Source organism: Cryptotermes secundus, unplaced genomic scaffold, assembly GCF_002891405.2.
Source record: "Cryptotermes secundus unplaced genomic scaffold, Csec_1.0 scaffold932, whole genome shotgun sequence".
Lineage (NCBI taxonomy): Eukaryota > Metazoa > Arthropoda > Insecta > Blattodea > Kalotermitidae > Cryptotermes > Cryptotermes secundus.
In genome coordinates, this window is record NW_019727409.1 from 503,469 (window position 1) to 527,293 (window position 23,825).

The 23,825-nt window shown below is 39.5% G+C and overlaps 1 protein-coding gene across 7 annotated transcripts in view; it reads right to left on the reverse strand.

Annotated features, from left to right (window-relative positions):
• Nucleotides 1-454: 454 nt before the first annotated feature.
• Nucleotides 455-23,825, reverse strand: part of LOC111864750 (apoptosis-stimulating of p53 protein 1) — a 367,739-nt gene continuing 344,368 nt past the window's right edge. For all 7 annotated transcript variants that reach the window (XM_023852251.1, XM_023852248.2, XM_023852249.2 and 4 more), the window contains 7 exons: nucleotides 22,325-22,444; nucleotides 16,943-17,226; nucleotides 15,235-16,034; nucleotides 11,301-11,613; nucleotides 7,991-8,157; nucleotides 5,374-5,573; nucleotides 455-4,279 (listed from right to left, as the gene is read on the reverse strand). In XM_023852251.1, the coding sequence (XP_023708019.1) occupies nucleotides 4,241-4,279; nucleotides 5,374-5,573; nucleotides 7,991-8,157; nucleotides 11,301-11,613; nucleotides 15,235-16,034; nucleotides 16,943-17,226; nucleotides 22,325-22,444 (1,923 nt within the window). In that variant the 3' untranslated portion in view covers nucleotides 455-4,240. The remainder of the gene's footprint in view (nucleotides 4,280-5,373; nucleotides 5,574-7,990; nucleotides 8,158-11,300; nucleotides 11,614-15,234; nucleotides 16,035-16,942; nucleotides 17,227-22,324; nucleotides 22,445-23,825) is intronic.

Consider the following 23,825-nt stretch of genomic DNA (forward strand, 5'->3'; position numbering starts at 1 on the left):
TATAGCAGGTGAAGTTGCTGTCTAGGACATGTTTTGGCACATGCCATGTTCAGGTAAAATTTTTACTTAGTTATTGTATCAGGTGCGCCATAGCTCAAACAGTTAGTCGCTGACTTCTGACCGCGGCGGCCCGGGTTTGGTCAAGTGGGATCTGTGGTGGACAAAGTGGCGCTGGGGCAGGTCTTCTCAGAGTACTTCGGTTTCCCCTGCCAATCTTCATTCCACCAATTGCTCCACAATCACCCTCACCTATCATCTGGCGCTGGTACAATAGGCTAGAAGTGGCTGCAGTATAAGGGACTTAGTCCCAGCCCACTAGCAATAAAAAAAATAAAAATATTGTATCAGGTACTAATAATATACTTAGGGCCACTATTACAAGCAGAATGAGAAAATTATGCTGACTGATGGTAGTGTAAAGCTAGGATAAAGATGGGCACTTAAACTCAAGACATGTAAAAGTAAGGCACTTTATTGTTCTTAATATTTGATAATAATTTATTGATATTTAACAGACATAGTAGCAAGAGACTACATCTATGCAGCCTGCCCAAAGATGTCAGCACTTCTTTTTAGTGTGTTCCAAATATCAAATAATACCTAGCAACAAAAAGCTGAAATGGAAGTATCCAACAATAAATGTAAGTTTGGTGGAAGTTTCATATACATTATGATGTTCAGTGCCTGGCAGTCTTCATTTGTATCAAAAAGATACCAGCTTTGGATCTTACCTCAACAAGCTGTTCTGACAGGCTTTTCATGAATTTCCACAGTTCCTTCACAGAAATGCTGGGATGCCTTAAAACAGGTTATGTTTATGTCCTTTCCAGCTCATAATTCAAAATCACACCATGAGTTTAACAAAAGATTACAGTTATTGCAGTAGCAGCATAGCTGCATATAGTGGGACAGCATAGTTCAATCAGGTACATTACAGACTGCAAGTTGAACACATGGCCAGTGCACAAATACATTGTAAAACAGGTTTTTATGGTCTTCACTTTGAGGTGGCAGACTTATTCGTATGTGAAGAAATAATTATAAGACTTACCTGAATAATTTATTGCACAGCCATTATCTCTTCTATGCAAAAATGAAACTCTTGAAGTGCATGCAGTTTCTTCAGTTTCACTCACAAACCAACTTATATTCTTTCTGTGGATTTTTCCTTTAAATATTGTTAACATGTTCAAAACAATTTGTTATTCTTTGCTTCTGTGCACATGACCACTTGTATGCTTTACAAAACCAGGTACTATCCTTCTTTAGCTACACATAACACCACCACAGTAACAGTAAAACTGTTAACAGCTTTTGAAGCTCAGAATGACTGGAAACCTATTACAACAAAGAGATGCTCTTACATTTAGAAAACAGGGCAATGATAATATACAGAAAAATAATATATTAGTAAGATTAAATCCAAATTCAAAACGACTTTTTGAACACTTAAACTAAGAACTGGTATCACTAGCATCTTATGTAAGAAACAGACCAGTGTGAGAAAACAGAAACATAACATATTACTTTGTATGGGTAGAACTGTTCTAAGTGTCAGATAGGATATACCAATCAACATCCTGCAACAAAAGCAACTGAAAATCTGTCATTAAACATATCAGGGATATTGAATTTGAAATTCCAGAAATTTATATTAAAATTTTAGGAAAGGGCTGTAGGGATGTGACCTGACTTGGTATGGCTCTGGACAGAGCTCAGCTGTGGGCATCTGTGATGATAGGAGTGATGAACTCTGGGAATGTGTAAGAGGGAATTTCTTAAACAAGTGAATACCAGAGGATGCTTAGTACAGTGGCATATTCCTCACCCACACACTGATTTTGACAGCCACTGTCAAGAGTTCTGCAGAGTCACATGTTCTAGTGCGAAAGACCATGACAACAGCATCAAGTCACACTAGCCCTGTTGCCTAAATATTTTGTTTAAAATATAATAATCTGTAAATTTCTTGCCTGGTGATACCACATCACAAGTTCAAATTCATTATCAAATAAACGGTTTTCCTGTGGTAAGATGGTATCACCACAGGGAAAACATAAGGAAATACATGCAATTTTAAGACCTCCAAAAAATAAAATTAGAGATAAGAACCATTAGGAACCACAGCGAAGAAATGCTTAAATGCAACACTTGTAGGATATGTGATGAACTTTCATAAAAATGAATTAAGCTGAGGGCAATGGAGGTTAAACAAAGACTCTGAAAATGCATGTTTCATTTAGATGAGGCTAATCAAATGAAAACTTGAAAACCGAGTCAAAACAGGCTAAAGGCAACCCAGAGCAGGGATTAGTTCTGTTAATGAATCTGCAACAAGCTTTGCCATTCCACAGCTCTCATGTGTGCCTGCAATTTACAAATATAAAATGTGGACATACAACTTCAGTACAAGCAACCGTGTCTAAGATCAAGGATGCATGTTCATGTGGGATGAAGCCACTGTGAACTGAGGAACTGATATATTCTGATAACTGTCTGGGGCAGAAGAAGACCTGTAAAACAGATACAAAATGGCTCCAGCTCAACCATTCAAATCATTTCAGCATCACTGAACATGGTAGATGGTCTTACATACTTGCCGTCTGATTGTGGCTTTGCAAAAACCGATAACTTTTCAAAACAATTGCACTCAAGCTGTTTACAACCCACAAAGTTGTTTTCAGGCTGTATGCAACTGCAACTAAAGGAAACCATCTCATGTTACATTTCTGATATCTAAAAGATGTCCCAGATGTTCTGTCATATATTCAAGCAGTGAATCACACCATCTATGAAATACTGAGATCAGGCATCATATCTCATAAGTGATATGTGAATCAGTGTCAGGAATTTGATTCTGAACTGCTTTCACTGTTTGGAGTAATTAATTTATAGCTATAATTATGTATTATCATATGCAACACAACTTTCACATTCAAAAGAAAAAGAAATGAAGCAATTTCAAGTACCAGTAGTCTATATCAGTTCTTTGTTTTATGCAAACAAGATATTATTGTTTCCATAAAGTCTCATGCCTCATTAAACTAAAGTCACATTAATTTTACCTCAGCAATGGTTATTCAGATATTAAAACATGATAAGACATGTACCATACAAGTTCAAACATGTAATAATAAATATGAATAAAATTAACATGATTATTTGATTTATTTATAACACATTTCTTAATATATCTCAAAGTGACTGTGAAGTGACATAGGACTGTCTGATCCTAAGCCCTTCAATGACAGCCGCAGTTTTCCCTTGATCACTGGCTGTCTCTTTCATCTGAAGACTCTTGGCAAAGTGTAGCTGTTATCCAACTATGCACAGACAGGGAACGAAAGCTTCAGGAATGAGATGCAAGGGTCAGAAGGAAGCTAAAACATGAGACATGAGTGTGCTCCCTTAATACTGGGCTAACCAAAAAACAGTTTTGGGGAACTCATAAAGAAAAACAGGATAACATTTTAAATTGTGCTTGTTTCAGTGTTATACAAACATTTTATATTACAAAAGTTAAAGAATGATGAATTTGAATTTCCTACCCAACTAGCCATAATTTCTGTGAAGGCTACAGCTGTAATGGGCTGGCTGCATTCAAATAGGCTCTTATTGACACCCTCCCCAAACCATTATCTAACAATTTTTGGTACTTATCAAGACACTTGCACATCAACAGAGCCAAATTCAATAGACTCCTCTAAGGGCACATATTTACAATACTAAGTTTAATATCTCAATAGGTGACTAGCACAGCTAGTATATTCAAGTATTTAAAATATTTCTGTATATATCTGTACCTTGCCTTTTGTTGTATCAATATTACATATTATTATTAGGTACACGTTAAAAACAAGGCACAGTATCTTCTGTATATATATAAGACAGGAAACAAGATTACCTTAAGTACACTGATAAGATAAATGATCTCATTTTAAAATTTCTTTGTATAGTCTCTAACCTTTGTTTGACCTTACTAATTAGAGTAAGTACTATTCCACCTGAGATTTATAATCACGCCTCATTCTTATTTTACATCAAAACTGTAGAGAAAAAAATATATGAACATTGTAATAACAGGCTCTATGCTATGATAGTGTCACCAGGATGCACTGCAGGCTTGGTTCCTGCTCTTATGACAATCATTCTGTCCTCTTGTAGCCTGGACTCTTGAATACAACTCCAAACAAAGTGTCACCAAGACAAGTTGCAGTCTTGATTTCTGCTCTTACAACAATCATTCTGGCTTCTTGCTAGCCTGAACTCTTGGGTAAAGCTGCAAAAGAAATGTCACAGAGGTTAGCTGTCTTGATTTTGGCTCTCATAATAATAATTCTCTCTTCTTACTGTACTAGACTTATCAGTACAGATGCAAACAAAATCCCACAGAGATAACTTCCCACTCAAAACTATGAAATACCAGTCCAGAGAAAAGAAACTTAGAGTGAGAGAGACCCAGGAGAAAAATTCTCTTCTGTAATATCTGTAAGATGTTGGCCAGGGTGAATGCTTGGATGAATGATGATGGTGATAAAGGCAACTTTTAAAAATTCTTGGTTCCCAACAAAAATAATACTGAAATCATTTTACTATATGCAGGTATATTTCTACTGGCAACAGAGCTGGAGGCTTTGTGGAGACGTGGTAAAAAACAAATAAGTTCAGTAGAACTTGCTTATAAGGAAATGCCACAAGACCTAACTTTATAATTTTTGACAGATTTCCATTTAACACAATTCTTACATTTAGATACAAAATATGGCAAGTAGATATCTGAATCTATCTCCATGGTGGTCAGACTTAACACTTTCCCTATTGTGACTAGAATGATCTTTCTCAGACAAATTCCAAACATCAAACATCAAAACATACTGTAACCAATAAGCCTTTATTAGTCACTTGCTTTTCCGTGTTAAACAGTGTCTGCTTAAGAAAGATAATTTTACATTGGTTGTAAATCTGCATTCTAGGGACTAAAATGTTTTCTACAGAGACAGCTTTTCATTTAATTCAGTTTACATTACTACTGTAATATCTATGAACAAAATACAAGAATATATTGGTGTGTCTGAGAACTTTACTGCTCTCAGTCACACAAAGAAATCTTCATAAGGTTTCTATGACAGATAATAAGTTAGAACTCTATAAACTCAGGAAACCCAGAAAGGAAGGAATGTTAAATGAGGATGCCACTGCTCCATAACATTTTAAACGACTCAAAATATATGACACTCTTAAGAGGAGAGGCTTCTACACCAAAGTCACTGAAAACATCACATTATACTACAATAATGTAATTTAGATTTAGAAGGGTCAAATTAAGTAACATACAATATATTTTACACTAATAAAACTTTGAACAATACATACACCAAGCAAGTTACGTGGGATGTAGCCCTCCTGGTCATTGAGTCGAGACCACCACCACTCTCGTTCCCACTCATCTCCCTTACGAAGGACAATGAGCTTGTCCCCCTCCTTGAAGCTTAGCTCATCAGAATTGTGAGCCTCGTAGTCATATACAGCATACACAACGCCACTGTTCAAAATTCCCAGCTTTTCCTGAACACCTGCACACACATGGCAAGCAGCAACTTTATGTGAAATTGTGTAACAGAAACAATGTATTTCTAACTTGTATGCATCCCTGTTGAAGCACTTACTATGACTCATGGGTGGCAAAGGGAACAGGTAAGCTTAGAAAAGTACCAATCCTCCCCAGATTGAAGGAGACATTGTGGTTTACCAAGAAGACAAATGTGTTCAATTGTAGGCCACAGTGTGTGACCACATAAAATAGACCTAAAGGTGCTAAAAAGAAATGGGATAGTATGTAACATAAAAGGTATGAACATATATAAATAACACAGATTTTCCTGTCTCTCCTTGAATATAGGTATTGAGTAGGAGAGGGGAAGTTGGAAATCTTATTGGTCCTAAATGTACTTGTTTAGATGACCACAAGCTTCCACTGGTTGATGATAATTCTGTCATCTCTGAAACCAGTCTCTTAGTCATGGCTTATTGGTGACTATTTCCTTCACTGAGAAGATAGCCAGTTTGCTGGATGTACTGAAGTCCAATATGCTTAATAGTTTTACTGCCATGCCCACTATACATATTCATCACACAGAATACAGACAGCATTTAGAGTAATTTTCTCACTTTTCACAACACCAAAGATTAAAATATTAACTATAATTATTTTTCTCACTGGAAAATATATTATCTTATTTCTGAGGAACAAATGAACTGAACTACTACAAGTTTATTTGTTAAAGAAAACATGCAGACTGATGACAGCTCAAACAAGTGGAAAACTGAGAGAAGTACACGACAAAACTTGTAAAGTAAAACTATTTCTATTTTTTCACACTTGTAATGAAAAGTTGCAAACATATATCTGTTGGCTTCTTCCTGCCTTTGTGCCTGCCATTCTATGTGCATGTAACAACTCTGTAACTGGTAAATGGATTTTCATGAAATTTTATGTGAAGAGTTTTACTAAATCTATCAACACTTTCAGATAAAATTGAACAACAATAATTGATAACTTCAAATACAAGACCTGCATGTGTTCATATTGTGACATGTTGACCCCTACCTCCCCAGCTGCACGTAGCGGTAACGTAGCGCTCGCGTAATAGGCGAGTAATCACCCCGCATCCTGGTAGCTATGCAACGCGCAGTGACGTCACGAGCGGAGCCGAAGTGAGCCGAGCGGAGCCGACGTTAGCCGAGTCCCCGCGACCTTGAAGCTATGCAAAGCGAATCAACAGCGGTGACGTCACCGAGGGATATCGCGGTTGCTAGGCAGCAGTCAACAACTCCGGACAGCGTCGCTAGCAACACGGCACCAGACGACAATTGTCCGATCGAGGCTACATAAGGAGCAGTGAAGGCTATTCACAGTCAGTCAGTCAGTCAGTCAGTCAGTCAGTCAGTCAGTCCTGGAGCTACCTACGAGTCAGTCCTCGAGCTACGTTAGTTCCGAGTTAGCCAGCAACCAGTCAGTTGTATTGTGGCATTTGGAGTGTACTATTTGTGATACTGCAGATAGCAGTAATCGTAAATCTGTAATTTGGGTGATTGTAAGTGTGAATGTGAAATAAAATTCACTATATAAAATACGGCGTGAAGTTATTTGTCGCGATATACACCCAATACGCGACAATATGCACATCTAAAATGCAACTCACCATACAATGGCTGAAGCAAACAAATATTTTGGGCAAAAGATGTAAAAAATTAAGTACATTTAATGCCATATACACCTTTGTAAATGTTACAGTTTTAGGGATAAATAATAATAGGGGGAAACATGCCACAACTGTTATAATCCCTTATATTAATTTCAATGAAAAAATGTTGTCTTCCATTCATATGGTTCATAGACATTCAAAATGTTTCTTGCTGTCAATCTATGCCCACTCATCAACTATAGAAGCCCAAATTGCTACAAAAATAAAGTATGCATCTTGGTCTTTCTGTTTTCATTATCTTACAAAAAAAATCAATGTTTTATGTACCCTGTTTTAGTTTGTAACTTATAGAAGGCTCAGAAGATCATCAGCACACTATGCCATAGACCACGTGGTTAGTTGCTGGCTTCTCACTGTAGTGGCCTAGGTCTGATTCCAGGGCAGATCATGTGGGATGGCAGTGGGGAGTTGTTCTCCAAGCACTTCAGTTATGCCTATCAATTTTCATTCCAGCAACTGCTCCTTATTCATTAATCCTCCTCTCACTGGTGTTACAGAGGCGATGTTCATTTTACAAATTCATTATATGAATGTTGGTAAAACAAGCAGTTAGCATAGACAGTTTCTCATGAAGGCCGAGAAACAGTGATGTTCGAAATGCTTACTGTCAAGTGACGGTTTCTCAAGAACTGGAAGCCACAAGGCTTAGAACAGAATCATGCTGGTTCAGAATGTAAGAATCCATATTCTGATCATGGTGCAGACTGCGGGGCATAGTTACTTACTGTAAAGATATTCTGAGCACCCATCAAAACCCTCTTCATCTTCTTCACACTTCTCAGCTGCTGTCTCATGGTCAGACAGAGTTGTAGCAAAGATGCATGCCCCATGTTCTACCAGGAAGCGAACCATTGCAAGATTGTTGCAAGAAGCTGCACAGTGTAATGGAGTCCTGTGAACAAGGCAACACAGTAATCTACAGGAAGAACATGCTGCTTTGGTGAGGCAAATGAAGCTTCTGTATCAAATTTACAAAAATCTGCCATGTCCTACCCAAACTGAATTCTGCCCACACCTTCACACCCTAGTCTTACACAATCCCTTTTAATATTATCCATCCATCTAAATCAAGGTCTCCCAAGTGGTCTCTTCCATTGGGGACTTCCATCTGAAATTTTGGATGGATTTCTTATGTGTGTTACATGTCTTGGTCATCTGATACTCCTCCATTTAACCTCCCATACAATGTTAGGTGAAGTTCCTCATCAAGTAATGTTTCTCACACTCCTTTTGCTACTTCTGTCTTAGGACCACGCATTCCCCTCAGCACCTTAATCTAAGCTCTGCCCTGATGGTGAACTTGTATAGAAAAAAGTTTTGAATAAATGTAAATATAGAATTTCGATCTAGTGTATCAAATTCTTTTAATGGTTAAACAGTCACTAAAAGTTTCCTTTAGGACTAGCTGCTCCAGAAGATGACCACCTGATGCTGAAACATATCAGGCTGCACAATTATTTAAGTACTAAAAAACTTGATATATTTGATAGCTGTTTTATTCCTACCTTAATGTAAATAGTGGAGCCAGAATAGCTCAGTTCGTATGGTGGCTATGGAACCAAATGACTTTTATGATGCCCCCATAAATAAAGTCCTACATTTCATTCCAAATGGGAAGCACAATAGATCATTGAAGGTCGCAGTGCGAGGGCCGGATTTTATGGCCCACCCCTCATACTCATAGTATAGTGGCTAGGATACAGGCTGGATGACTGAGAAACATGGTTCAATTCTAGCAGAGGCAAGAGATTTCTCTCCTCCCTATAGCATTCAGACTAGCTCTGGGACCCACCCAACCTCCTATGCAATGGGTATGAGGTGATATTTCCCCAGGGGCAAGGTGGCAAAGGCATGAAGCAGGTCACTCAGTTCTATTTAGTACTGAGGTTAAGAAAGGTGGAGCTATACCTCCAATCCTCAATGTGTTATCATGACATGGTGCTTAATTAATTAAGCCTAGGGATGTTATCTTATTTTTTTTACCATAATGTAAACAGTATATTGGTAATAACATCCATCAAATTAGTTTTGTGTTTAACAATTAGGTCTTTGGGTTGGTCATGAGAAGTTACAGTTTCTCAACTGAGCAGTAGCAAGTTCTCCCTGAATTTTATCATCAGTAATTCTTGTAACTGGCTGTAAACTTGTGAGTTTACAGTCTCACACCATTCTGTTTCTTACATGTCCAGCTATGGTGGTTCATCATTTGTTCTCACAAAACTTGAGAAATAAGTAATATTACTAAGAGTGTTCCATATATAATGTCTCCTACTTTTTTTAAAGAAAACTACAACAGATAGAGAAATCATAATAACGCAGTTAAATAGAGCAAGATTTCAGCTACTTACAGATATTTTCCCACATAATCACCACCATTCGTTATGCACTTTTGCCAGCGATGAACAAGAGCCTGTATGCCACGTCCGTAAAAGTCTGCACCAGCAGAGGCTAGCCACTTTCTTACAGCTGCAATGACAGCATCATTGTCTGTAAAATGTTGCCCAAGTAGTCCGTCTTTCATAGGCCCAAAGAGAGGGAAGCCTGAAGGTGCGAAATCAGGTCTATAAGGTGGATGTGGTAGGACAGTCCAGCCAAACTTTGCAAAGTGCGCGGTAGTCGCCAAACTGGTATGGGGTCTAGCGTTATCATGTTGCAAGCGAAAGGTTGTCTGCTTCTCTAGCCTGACTCGGGAAATACGGGCTTTCAGCTTAGTCAGCGTCGTCTTGTAGCATTCAGAATTGACAGTCCCTGGTCGTTAGCTGCTGATCTGTTCGGATGAGGTGCTGTTCATTGTGAGGAGTGGCAGCTGAGGCGTGGCTTGTCATGCACTTCACTTTCGCTACTGTTGAAACGCACTACCCACCGAATCACTGTGCTGACATCCACTGTATTGTCTCCATACACCTTTAGCAAGTGTCGATGGATGTCAATGGGTACAACTTGTTCGGCAGTGAGAAATTCAATAACACATCTCTGTTTCGTACACACTTCTATGTCAGATGCCATTTTGGTAGACTGCTCTGCTGTCGCTATCTGTCGCACGACAACCAAATTAACAGTACATTGGCAGGAAGGTTCAACTTTTACTACAACACCACCAACATCCAGCTCAGACGTTACATATTAACACATAAAAATAGGAGGCATTATATACGGAACACACCATGTACATTCCATTGTTACTCTACATGTTATATGAAAATTACTTAATGTTGAATATTTATAACATAGGGTCTTCCACGTTTCACTATATACACATGCCAATGCATAATTCAAGGTGAAAGAAACAAAAACTAAAAGGGCGTGTGTCTTACACAACAAAATATGGTATTATTATACAAAGTTTATGCATTTTATACTTAGGCCTACCACAGTTACTCCCACCAGAAAAACAAAAAACAAACTCCGTGACTGTAGTCTGCAAGCGAACTATACAGACTGAGCAACCATCGCTTGTCGGCGAAGTTTAGTGCCAACTTTTGCAGATAGAGGGTATTGTGTGGTCAGTGCAACAAATCCCCACGGTCGTTAATTTCGGTTTTCTACACTGGAGCCTCTATTTTCTTGAAATAGCTTCTCGATTATCATCACAAGGCTGAGTGGATCATGACACAGCCATAATATATGTAACTTAATTACTATCCTCATCAAATCTATGTGACAAAAATACATTTCCAATGAGAATAGGTGGAAACATAACCTCAAAACTATGTGCTGTCACTGTGCTATTGAAGAAGCTTTACACAACACTGTGCAAATAACTTCAGTCTCTTATTCCATGTGGATCTCAAACTGTCATAAAACTGGAAAGCAAACCTTGGGATCACAGTTTGTAATTTTGTCTCTGTGAAGAAAATAAAGCTCAAATAGATTATTACATAAAATATTCATACCCCACACTGAATAACCACAGTTCTCATCTCATTTCTGAAGTTAGCATTATTACCATAATGTAACTGTTGAAGTTCAATGAGTCCAAAAATTACTGGTAGGAAGATATCAAACCCCAGAAAGCATTGTACTGTAGGGACTCACCATCCATCGCTATCCTGAGCATTGACATCACACCCAAACTCAACCAGGAACTTGACAATATCAAGGTGTCCAGCACAGATGGCATTGTGGAGTGCAGTGATACCTTCGTCATTGGCTGCACTTGGATTGCTCACTTGACCCGCTGTTTTGCGGACCAGTTCAAGTTCCCCTTCCAGTGAAGCATCCAGAAGAAGAGCGAGAGGGTCAAAGCTTACACGGCGCGATCCTCCGGGGGCTACTTTGTTTGATGCTCCTGCCTTAAGGTTTCCTTTTTTCGCTCTCCGTACCATAATATGCTGAGGCATGTGCTCACCTAAAATTATATTTATGAGTTTATTTTCAGTTTCTTTAAATTAGCAATGAATCAGAAAGTTAATAACTTTTCTACTAGTCTGTACACTTCTATTCAGACTTTACTTTTGTTCTTAACACACCTTAGATTTTATGCAAATTATTTGGAACCAGTCAACTTAAGTATTTTATTAAATAATAACTGTAATATTATATACATACTGCATAATTTAATTAATGAACAGCTTAGGCAAAACTGAGCTAATATAGGTAAAGGTAAGTAAAGTTGTCCCTGTGCTTAATTAATTAAGCACTACACAATGAAGGCGTATGGGGGAGTGAATGTATAAATCTATGTTTTCTTGACCTAGACACTAATTGGAGGTTAATGGTCAGTTTCAAGCCCCGGCCTCTTTACCCCGCGGGAAGAGCCTCCCATACCAATTGGATAGGTTGGGTGGGCTCCAGTGCCAGTCTGGATTACGTGGAGAAGAGTAAACTCCTGACCCAGCCAGGAAACTCTGAACCCTCAGCGATCCAGTCCATAGCCAGTTGCTATACTGCCTGCGCCATCTCGACTCCAAAATTGAGCTAGTGTAAGAGTTGTAACTATTGGATCAACTTTATTTATTTATTATTATTTATTATTTATTTATTTATAGTTTATTTATTGACACTATCAGTAGCTGAGAATATACACTGAAAGTGTCACATGGTAAGATAATTAGTGAATATGAATTGGAAAGGAAGTGCAAGGATGAGATCACAATCTAATCTATGATACTATTCTGGTTTTTCAGACTGAGGGAAACCATGATATGCCTTAGTAAGGATAGTCAGTCTTCTGGTGAAGATTTGAAAGCAAGATCTTCCAAACAATATGTAGCAGGTTTGCTGCCCATCTGACCGTGACACTTCATATGGTAGGCTCAAAGATGGCAATATTACAGTGTACAAATATTCACAAATGTAAACAAACTAAACACACTTTTAAAATGTTAGTGATATCATCCTCTGAATATATTATGCTTGGTTCATCGTGGTGATGAGTTTGATCCCAGCCCCTTCGGAATACTGTTTCAGAACAGTTCATCACACTATTACAATAGCATGCGATTTCTTATTTTTATCTTGTTAAACAGAAACCGAACAATTATAAAACACATACATACTTATTAATACTGTTATGCATATTAGTAACTATAGACGGGGTTTGCAATGATGAAGACCACTTACAGCCATGATATGTATACAGTTGCCATCTTGTAGTGCACTCAATTTCACCTGTTACTTCACGACATGTGTTACAACACTCGCAGTTAAGAAGGGAACACACATCACAAGACGCGGTTTACACAGAATATAAGAAAAACGACCCCCATAGTGGAAGAACCACACGCAAGTTTTAATTATGACACATAAGTGAATAATCTTCAGAAGTTTTATTGTGTGTAAATTTATTATAGTTGACAAATACACACTTTTTAAATAATTTTATAAAGGCAAGCAATGAAATAGATTAGCGTAATTAGGGCACTTGATGATGGCACTATGTTGCCGAAACATGTCGTGAAGTAACAGGTGAAATTGAGTGCACTACAAGACGGCAACTATATACATATCATGGATGAAAAACAGTGCAACAGGACACTAAAATACAACATTATGACCACTTACAGGTCATAACTACAAATAACTATAACACTATTGCTTATTTCCACACTACAAAGCACTCCATACTAAGTCTTCTCAGTCTGATTTCACTAGCCTTTATTGGGTAACAGCTCTCAACAATGACTATTCCTCTGCAATGTTTTCACTGAACATTTCTTGGTAACGAATCTTAGCAATGGAGATTCTTCAGCTTCCACTGCCTGCTTGTTAGCACTTCACAACTGAACCCTTTACTCAACTCTAACACCAAATGTCTTCAAGATAACTCCTCAGCATGGACCATGCAGAAAACACAGTCCCCCTATTGCTGAGGCATGTTTACCGCACTGTTACATAGCAACAGTAGTTGTATTTATCGAGCTGTTGTTTAGGAACAGGTTGCATAACCCTATTTTTCTACTGCTGTCTGCATGTATGTTGCAGGCGTTACATACCAACAGTCAGGGTTTACAGTCACCGCTTAGAACCAGATCTATATACCCATTACTAACTTACAGCTTAGGTCATTCCCTAATAAGAGGACTGAAGGTCTGTTTTATGCTGTTGAGGTTGGTAAGCACAGTTCACCCAACAAAAGCATTAATTATTGCTTGAAAATTACTTATGGACATAATTTTGGAGCAATGTTGGATTCAATTCAAGATGAACTTCCAGAAAAGAGAAGAAAAGTGAAATAAAATGCTGTAAGGAATGCTAAGCTTTTTGTCTTCCGCCTAGGATGTTTCTTTCACAAGTAGTTTGAAATTTATGTTCTTACAGGCCTGCAGTGGGTGAAGAGAGAATTCAATTGCTCTACTTATCAAATACAATTTTAGTTTAGGCAAAGCACATCATTTGAAGAAATTTAAATTCATTTGGACTGCTTATATGGTATTTAATTATGCTGCATGAACCACAGAAATTACTTTGCACTGACTGAGGTAAAGGCTAGATTATGTACATGGCAAACTAGAATGAATGGACCAAAAAGAACTCTTGGCTTTGTTTCAATGTACTGTCCTGGCACTGAACAAACTGATGATGATGATCATCATCATCATCACCACCATCAACATCGCCATTAAAGCCAACGTTTTGGTTGAGATCTGAAATCCCAAATATAAGATGCACTATCAGTGCCAAACTATGCATATAGACAAGTAAAAAAGTAAAGCTATCCCTGTACCAGACTGTGAAGGCCCATAGGGTTGTGAGAGGGTTGAGGGTCCCACATTATCTAGACAATCGGCTCAAAGATGGCGGTAAGGTTGTCAGCCTTATGCGCCGGCTGCACTTTACTTCCCAGGAAAATTATTTAATTAATTCCTGGTACTCATTTCTGTTAGAGGCTGAGTAAACCCCAGGGCCTAGCGCGGCTGGAAGGATTAGGTCAACTGAAAAAAAATCCAACGACCTCATCTAATACTTTGCATTATCTGCACACAGTTACAGCATACAGGAGCGGAACAGCTGTCTATTTGTATATTTTATGTCTAAAACTGAAGAATGGACTTTGGTGAAATACTGTACTGCAATCCACATACAAGTTTACAGGTGAAATTAATCTGGTTTCTACAAGTCAAACACACCCCCAATCACATATGTAGTCAAAATTCATCAAAGAAAAGGTCCACAGACTCTAAAATTGATACATGACATAAAAAGTGATGTTATCTACAATCTCTTATTTGAAAAAGTTTTGGAATACACTACATATTTAACAGATGTAGTGAAAAATAATTCCTAAACCTGGGCAGTGTGATTAGCTTGGCAAGAGTAAACTTTATTTGCAGTAAATGAGTATCAAGGCCAGTGAGGTATGCATGAATGGCCAAGAGTGCTTTTATAACACCATTATCCTCCAAACTGAGCTACAATTTCTACTCCTGTTTAATATATGTACAGCTGTACATCAGGGACTCACAGATGGTAGAAGCAAAATGCCACAAGTATGGAAATCTAGCAATGTGTGGGTACAAGGAGTGCTCACCTGTCATATCCTGCTGCTCCTGAGTTGCTGCATTGATATTGTTGAGAGCATCTACCAGGGTGTCCTGCTTCTGCTGATTGCCATTCTCCTCTCCAACCACAACTTTCCTTGTCACAAAGTTGTTATTATCTACTTCACTTCCACTCAATGGCTCAACCACTGCCCTGTCCACCTCATCTGCGCCAACACCCAAATTCATGTTTCCAGTTGATATTCCACTAGGTGTCACTGTACTATTGCTCAGTGTCAACGAAGTTGTCGATGAGAATGTAGCTGAGGACTGTTCTGATCCTGAAGATGAGGATATAAGGTCTGCTGGAGGTGCTTCAGTCTCTGGGAATAAGAATGCTGGGGGCATCTCAATCCTGCGATTGATGCTAACATGAACACCACTGTTACCATTGTTATTGACACCACTAACATTGGCACCACTGCTTCCATTCACACTGGAAGATGCAGCCACACCATTCTGGCCATTTCCAACAAAGTTTACAGCTTTCAATTTTGGATGCTCTGATGATGGCTGTTTCTTGATGGTTAGTGGACAGGCTTTGATTATTGGCATAATGTTGTCACTGCCAGAATTACCACCCACTCCTGCAAACCGCTTTTGGTTAGGGACGTTTGCCAATACTATGTCATCCGGAGGTTCAGATGTCGGTGGTGGAGGGGGAGGACATGGAGTAGTCACTGTGGAGGATGTCTGTCGTTGTGGAAGCTGATTCTCATCCAACTCAGAAGGCACTTGCTGCTGGCTCAATTTGGTCAGCAGTTGTTCTTGGTGGGATGTCAGCCCTCCCCTGTAAGAAAATGAAACAAAATGTAACTGTCTGAACAGCGGCCTCCGTAGTCTAGAGATAACGTTCCCATCTCATGACTCGTGGTACGCGGGTTCAAACCCGGTGGAAGTCATGGAATTTTTAAGGGCGGAAAAATTCAGGGAACAAGTCCTCCAGGAGGGACTTTAAGCTGTGCGTCCTGTGTCGTAACTTTACGACATGTAAAAGAACCTCATATCTCCAATGTAGGTCACTGAGCCAAATTCAAGGACATTTCCCGCCCAACAGTAGTCTCTAACGCCTCTGATAGATGGGGGAAGCATTATAGATACCGCTAAGCCAGTAGAGGCCGAACTCGCTGGCTCGGTTGGAACTGATGGTACACACCAGTATTGGTGGGGTATAGAGACTGGTAGAATATCATAGAGGGAAGCACAATGGACCAATACCGGTCTAAGTGCATGGGGAAACCCAACCTCTCCAATAACTAACTAACTAACTAACTGTCTGAACACAAAGTACTATGCATTTGCTGCTCATTCTGTGAATGTGTACGTTCCCATACTTCATCACGCAATTTGTATCATTCTGTAATTTATGCATATGATCATTTGCTGCTATGAAATGACACCTCTCCATTTATACATTTCACGCATTCCATTCACATATACGAGTATGAAGATCGTATCAATGAAACATTTCATCACAAAATCCTAAAAGGAATATCAGCTAATATAAAATCCAAACTTAGCAGAAACATATCACATTCAGAATCACTCATGATCTAAGGAATGAACTTAGAGCCATGAAGAGGAGGAGGAGCAGGAGGAGGAGGAGCTGTGTTGCATAGAAAAATAGAGAAGATGAACATTTATAAAGCTTTGCTCATCAATCCAATCTATAGATACCCAGTTTTGTGGGATCCTCACCTCAGTCCAGCAGGTGCTCCCCTGAGCACATTGAGTGCTGAATCTACAGCATCAGCAGATATGTCCACTCGCCCCACATCCAGCTCTGCTGTATTCACTGCTGAAGGTGTGCAATGCTGCGTTTGTCGAGGGGGTGGAGTGGGTTTCACAGGTAACGCAGGTTTTGGTGGCAGAGCAGGTTTACCAGCACAATGTCGGTTCTCATGCATTCCTTCAGGAGTACCAACAGGGGTGGAAGTGCTCTGTGGCGGTGACAAGTCACCCCTCAGCTCACGCAGAATGCCCTACAGAAACATGTAAATTATTATAATAGTAATTGACTTTTATCATGTAGCAGAGGTATCTCTTATGTTCCAGAAATGGGTGGTTGCTTAAAAACAAGAAAACACTCAATTAAATGCAAGAAACTACAGGTCTGGGTTTCTGCTAATTTGTAACTGAGATAAATCGAAAGCACATTGATTTCTTTCTTTATTTAAGTGCATTTTATGAACTGCCTGATTATACAGTGTCGAATATGAGAATACTGTGAATGGTGAGGTGGAAAGTATGTGACGGGACACGGTCATAATAAGTGTGGGAACCTCCCACATTCTAACATGCAGCTTCGCCGGTCTAACAGACAACATTCAACTTCTGCTCAAGCCAAGTCAATGTCACATTGTAACCAATGGTCATATTTATGCAGCACTTGCTATCCGGCCCCCCTGGAGAGCATTGTGGGCACTGGCCAATCAGCGCTCACAATCACAACTGCATCTCTAGCTCTGCCCAGCAAGCATGGTATAAAAAGCAATGCTCAAAACTTGCTATGATCAGTTCTTTTTCAATTGTCTTCACTCTGCCGAACACAGCTAACGTAGCTAAGCTGACGTCATAAAGCCGCAGCTCTCCAGCAAACAACACTGAGACAGCAGACTACACCAGCGCATGCATTACAGCGCCAGGCCAGATAGACTCCACTCTCACGCTGACTCGTAACCGCCGAGTGGCCATAAGGAAGGCCCAGGCTATCCGGCTAGGCTCGCCCCTATCCTGCCTGCTCATAAGTGCTTACGAGACTGTAAAGGAAGGCCAACGCTATTACTAGCGCACACAGTGGAACAAACGGCCCTTTTAGGGGCTCGCAAAGTTCTGAACAACATACATATATATCGAGACGGCTTCCCAGCCATTCTGTACATTTGAGAATAATATTGTGACGTGTTGCACTATGGAGGACACCCCATCTCTCCCCAGCGGTGACGTGGGGGCATTGGAGGGCTGTCGTTACTACGGTAACAGGCAAGTCAACACTCCTTCCCCTACCCTGCCAGCGGTGATGTAACACCTTCGGAGCATTGCCGTTGCTATGGTAATAGGCCAGTCAACACCCCTTTGCCCGCGGTGATGTAACACGGGACGCCGCAGTTGCTACGTAGCCATAAACAACTCCCAGCAGTGAAGCCCAGCAACGCCGGTAAACACGCGACTAGGCAACAAGGAAGCAAGGCGTTTTCCCATTGTCCGGCCGAGGGTTTATAAGAGAACTACACTGCCTACGAAGTCAGTTGAAATGCAGCAGCCACTGGAGACAGTTGAATTGGCACAGTCGTCGAGTTCAGTTGTAGCAGAAAGAAGTATATCGAAACGTGTGACTAGAAGTGATAGCGTGAGAAGCAGATGCTTGGCTCACAAGAGAAGTAATTGGGAGTGTGTAACACAGTGACACTGGAATAGCTCCCGAATCATACTGTGAATATGTGTAGACTACTGAGGACAGAGTGAATAGAATATTGTGTAGGGTTTGTAAAGTGTGTACACCCGTGACAGTGTTATAATTAATTGTACCCGAGACTTGTTGGTTGTTAAATAAACCAATTAACAATCTGAACGGCGTCTTCAGTGGAAAAACACGTTACAATATATATAACTGTTATAGTTTTACATGGCTGTCTCTTGGAACATCAACATCCCACATAAGATCTAAAAGTTTGTGATGATGGTACATTGCTACAAGTATTATGTTTTTGGACATTATCCATATCCCATTTTCTAAAAAACCGTCCTGTTTATTTTTCAAAACACAATGTTTTGGAGACCAGATTCTGTCCCCGTCCTTAGGTAAAACCTGCTCAGATGGGTTGGGGATAGAATCCAGTCTCCAAAATCGTGTTTTGAAAAATAAACAGGAAAGTTGAAGAAAGTCGTCTTCTGGGTTTTGGCACCGTGTATTCTTCGTTTTGGCTGATGTTTCGGAGGAACGTATCGCCTCCATCTTCAGAGCAGGTGAATGGCTTGTGAATGCAGAGAGCAGTAGCTGTACAGCTCCTGCTCTGAAGATGGAGGCGATACGTTCCTCCGAAACGTCAGCCAAAACGAAGAATACATGGCGCCAAAACCCAGAAGATGACTTTCTTCATAGTAATCGCCGTGAAAACCTCAAAACTTAAACAGGACAGTTTTTTAGAAAACAGACGGGATGATGGATAATGTCCAAAAACATAATACTTGTGACATGGTCATTGCTCATATTTATCTGTATTGTATGGACTTATATGTCCTGCTACTACAATGATTTTGATTGCATTTAAGCTTGTCAAATGATAAGTTTATATGGTACACAGTGGGATTTTAGTTATGCTGAATCACTGCATGCGGCAACACAGTTGAGAGATGAGCGGACAGTAAAGGTAAAGGTGCTATCCTTACATTTGATTGAAATGATGGAGAAAAATGACAAAATACCTGTCACAGTAGTTGGCTTGCAGGTTGGGAATCAAATTCTGAACATCCCATATACAAACCATGAATGTTGACTATGAAGAATCCAGTCTCCTGGGATATAACCGATGTTTAGGGTCAAAGAAAAAGTGAAGCAAAAAACCAGCAAGCAAAGCTGGCTACCTGGCTCATGCCAGTCTCTTGCTTGGCTTATTCTTTGACCCTGAAAATAGAGGCAACATGTTTCTCTGAAATGATGGTTGACTTTTAATGGACTACACAACATTATATCCCAGAAAACAGATCTCTTCATAACTGCTATAATAACCTCAAATCCTACAGAATGTTAACTATGCCATATGGTGATCAAAATCATGTTACTCTATCTGTTTGCAGAAGTTGCGAAGGATGATTAGTTGTTTTTGTCAAGAATTATTTCTATCATGTTTATCTTCCTGTGCCTTAAAACCTGCATAGAGCCCCAGGGTGACAGTTATTTGGTGCACATTAGGATGTTTCAAATTAAACAAATAGGAACATTATAAATAACTGTGTTTCATATCTACAGCTTTCAAGTTGAATTAATATTCTGTCATTAATTTAATCAATACTTTCACTTTTCATTTAAGTTCAGGAAATGCTTGGCTCGCATGCAAAACTCATATTATGCATGAATATCACAGAAGCAGAAATGGGGAATACAATATATTTGTCCTGCGCAGCTTGTAATGCACACATGATAATTCAATGTAGTCCATTCACAAAGAGAAGATGAAGGACTGCTCCCATATAGTAACAGGCTGACACCTCAGTCTCATGCCATCAGCAGCACAAAAAGTACACATTACAGGAAAATTACAGGAAACTACAGGTTCCTACATGTGGAAACAGTTAATCTGGAGAATTTATGATGAAAAAAGAGTAGCAATATTGTAACATGATGCCTGAAGGCCGAAATCATGGAACCACTGCTGGGCAATGGCTCGGTAAACGCGTTCCCATGGAAACAAAACATGACAACGCTGTTTCTAGGGCAGCAGATTTTTGGTAAACAACCCATTAACCCATTGCTGGGCGATGTAAACATGTTCCTGTGGAAAGAGTGAGTATACAAGAATGAATGGTGTTTTCTGTGGGTTCATCCTGATGCTTATGATAGTTCAAGTGATTAAGCTGCCATTGTAGAATACTGTGGCATATCTGATCAACACGTTGCCAGGCAACATCTCCGTAGACACGATACATGCACGCAACAGTAGAGCAAGCTTGAGCAGGAGCAGTGATGTCACAGAGCAACAGTAAGTGGCCATCATATGACATGTTTCCTGCGCCTCCATCAGCTTGCCCGTGTGTGGTGACATCACAGAGCAACAGTGTTCAAGGGGTCACGTGATATGCGTTTACTATTGGGCAATGTCAGTCCCTCCGCTATATAACTGAGCAGAATTCCTAAGCTGGTGGAGTTAAAAGAGAAATAGGAGTGGCAGAAGCATGCAAGTGAGTGAACTGGAACTAGTAAGTGACAAAGAGTTCTGAGTTCTCAGTAGGAGACAGATACGGGAAGTTTGTATTTGAAGTAGAGTTAACTTGTGGACTGAAGAATTTATGTGTGCTATAGCACAGTGGGATTGGGAGTGTGTAATTGAGTGAGACTGTTATAGCTTCTGCGTTTTAATTATGGTACCAGGAGAGCACCAGTGTGTGTAAATCAGTGATATCACTGTATTTAAGTGTAATTAAGAGAGAGCGTGTAAACAAAATGTCAGTAAATCCAATCATTCAAACTAGAACCCATCATGCTTGTCACAAATACCACCCTACACATGACAATATAATATGTAAGATAGGCATTATCTGCTGTGCAAAATCTGTACTGAAAGAGAACTCGTACATAGTTCAAAAGGAAGAATTTTCAATAACATGCTATAAGTGCAATATGTACACTTGATCAAAGGCCAAGCATATTCATAAGAGACAAACCCATCTTCTCATCAGAGAGGGTGTTACATAAGTACTATTACCACAAGGGTTCAGTTGGGGGGGGGGGAATCTCTAGTTGTGAGTTGTAATCATTGAACATTCTAGTCATCTCCTTAAAACTCTGCCCCCCACAGTGCCACACATTTTTATTATAGCATATCTCTCACATAACTTTTTTTTTTACCAAGTTTAGCAGAGAGAGCAAACTACATACAACTCATTTAATTTTTTCTTCATACAATCTGTGTTCCTTTTACCACTCTTACTGCTTCTTGGAACAAGCAGCAAGAAGACAAAGTTTCATGTGTGCCTAAGCACCATATCTTTATGTGTATGGGGTCTTGAAGATAAGGATCCACGCACATCCTAATAGCAGCATGAGATGGAGTGAGAGATTTGCCTCATAATCCTACTTCTCTACCCCCCAGGAAAAGAGCTGGGTGTCCTCATCGAATAATAGGCTATGTGGGAACAAGAACCAGTGTGCATATGACTACAATATAATAGATGTTATAATAAGAAGAAGCAAAACCAACAGTATCTGAAAAATGAGGATAGGAGAAATCATTAAGTAACATGAATATCAATTCTTGAATTTATTTTGCTAAAGGGGTTGCAACCCAACACATCTGTAAGTGCCATGCACAGTGTTAGTCAGGACACTAAGCAACACAGCTCGCATCCCAACACTCAAGTTACCTGTGGGGTTGAACTCAGTGTCTGTGGCTGCACAGGGTGGATTTTGGTAGATGACGTCTGGTAGATTGGTGATGGTTTCTGGTGCTGAACTGATGTGGGTGCCACACTGCTTACAGGTTTCTGAATAAACAAAGAATACTGTGAGCTACATGCACAGATGCCATCTCTACAGCAATTTATCCCCACAAACTGGCAAACACAACACCCATTCCATGAAGTCTATACATGGCTGCAGGTTGGTTGCTAGCTTGCAGAAGTGTCTAGTAATTTTTGGAGTATTCTTCCAAAGATTTGCTACAGCCACAAATTAAATAAATAAAAATGCTGTGGTCTGCAGGTAATTCCATCATGTACATGGGAGTTCAGCTAATGGCGAAACAAAGTCTTTCTGTTCATATTTCTTTATCAGCAGGCAAGAAAGCATGGAAGGTTGTGCGTGGCATAATTAGAGATCTGAAAATGATCATGGCCAATATGCAGGTGCATTATACCATGCAGAAGTTCTCATTATAATGGATTATTAAATTGTTCTTACCCTTACATGTAATGTCAGACGTACTGAACACATGCTGGAGATTTTATTAAAAACAGCCTGACCTGTTGAATTTTATCATGTACCAGATTCTGATAAATAATACTAGACCTGCAGAAGTATTCTTTTTGTCATACTGTGAAATGTCTGGGAAAATAATGTAAATTTTACAATCAGTGGCTAAAAATATTACATTTAAAATGTTCTGATATTTTTATCCTGACACATTCTTGAGTTGGTGCCTAAATTAAGAGACAATTTGGTGAGACATGTTTTACATTTCAGCACATCACATTTCAACAGCTTTGTCAGTTAAACTCTCACTAAAATTACTAGAGGCAAGGATGATACATGCCTTCCAATGAGAGAAAGAATAACATTTAGATTTATTGGCCTGACATAGTTTCATGTCTGTGAGATGGCTGCCCATTAAAGTTAAGTTTGCTTCTTTGACTGCTGTGGAATGTCACCATGACAATGTTGAAATGTTGTAATAATTCTGAAATTTATCTTAAAATTGCTGAATTTTCTCATGCAGGGATTATATTGTAACGTGTTTTGCGTTACTGATCCCACTTCTGACACCAGTGTAACGTGTTTCGTTACCGAAGACGCCGTAGAGATGGTTAATTGGTTTATTTAACAATCTACAAATAACGGCTACAATTAATTATCTCACAGTTGCGGGGTTTCACACTTTATAACCCTAATCGCATTAATCTGTTAACACTGTTGCGGGGTTTCACGATTTCTAACCCTATGCGCAAATCAGTTCACTCTGTCTTCAGTAGTATACACGTTGACAGTAGGGGAGCTATGTATCACTGTATCACGCGCTCCCAATTACACAATCGCACACACGTCCGGATCTTCTTACCGCGACGGCTGCTATACTCCAACTGTAGTCGGCTGGCTGTTACTTTATAACTCGGAATGTCTTCGGCGGTAGCCACACTGGAACTCGAACTC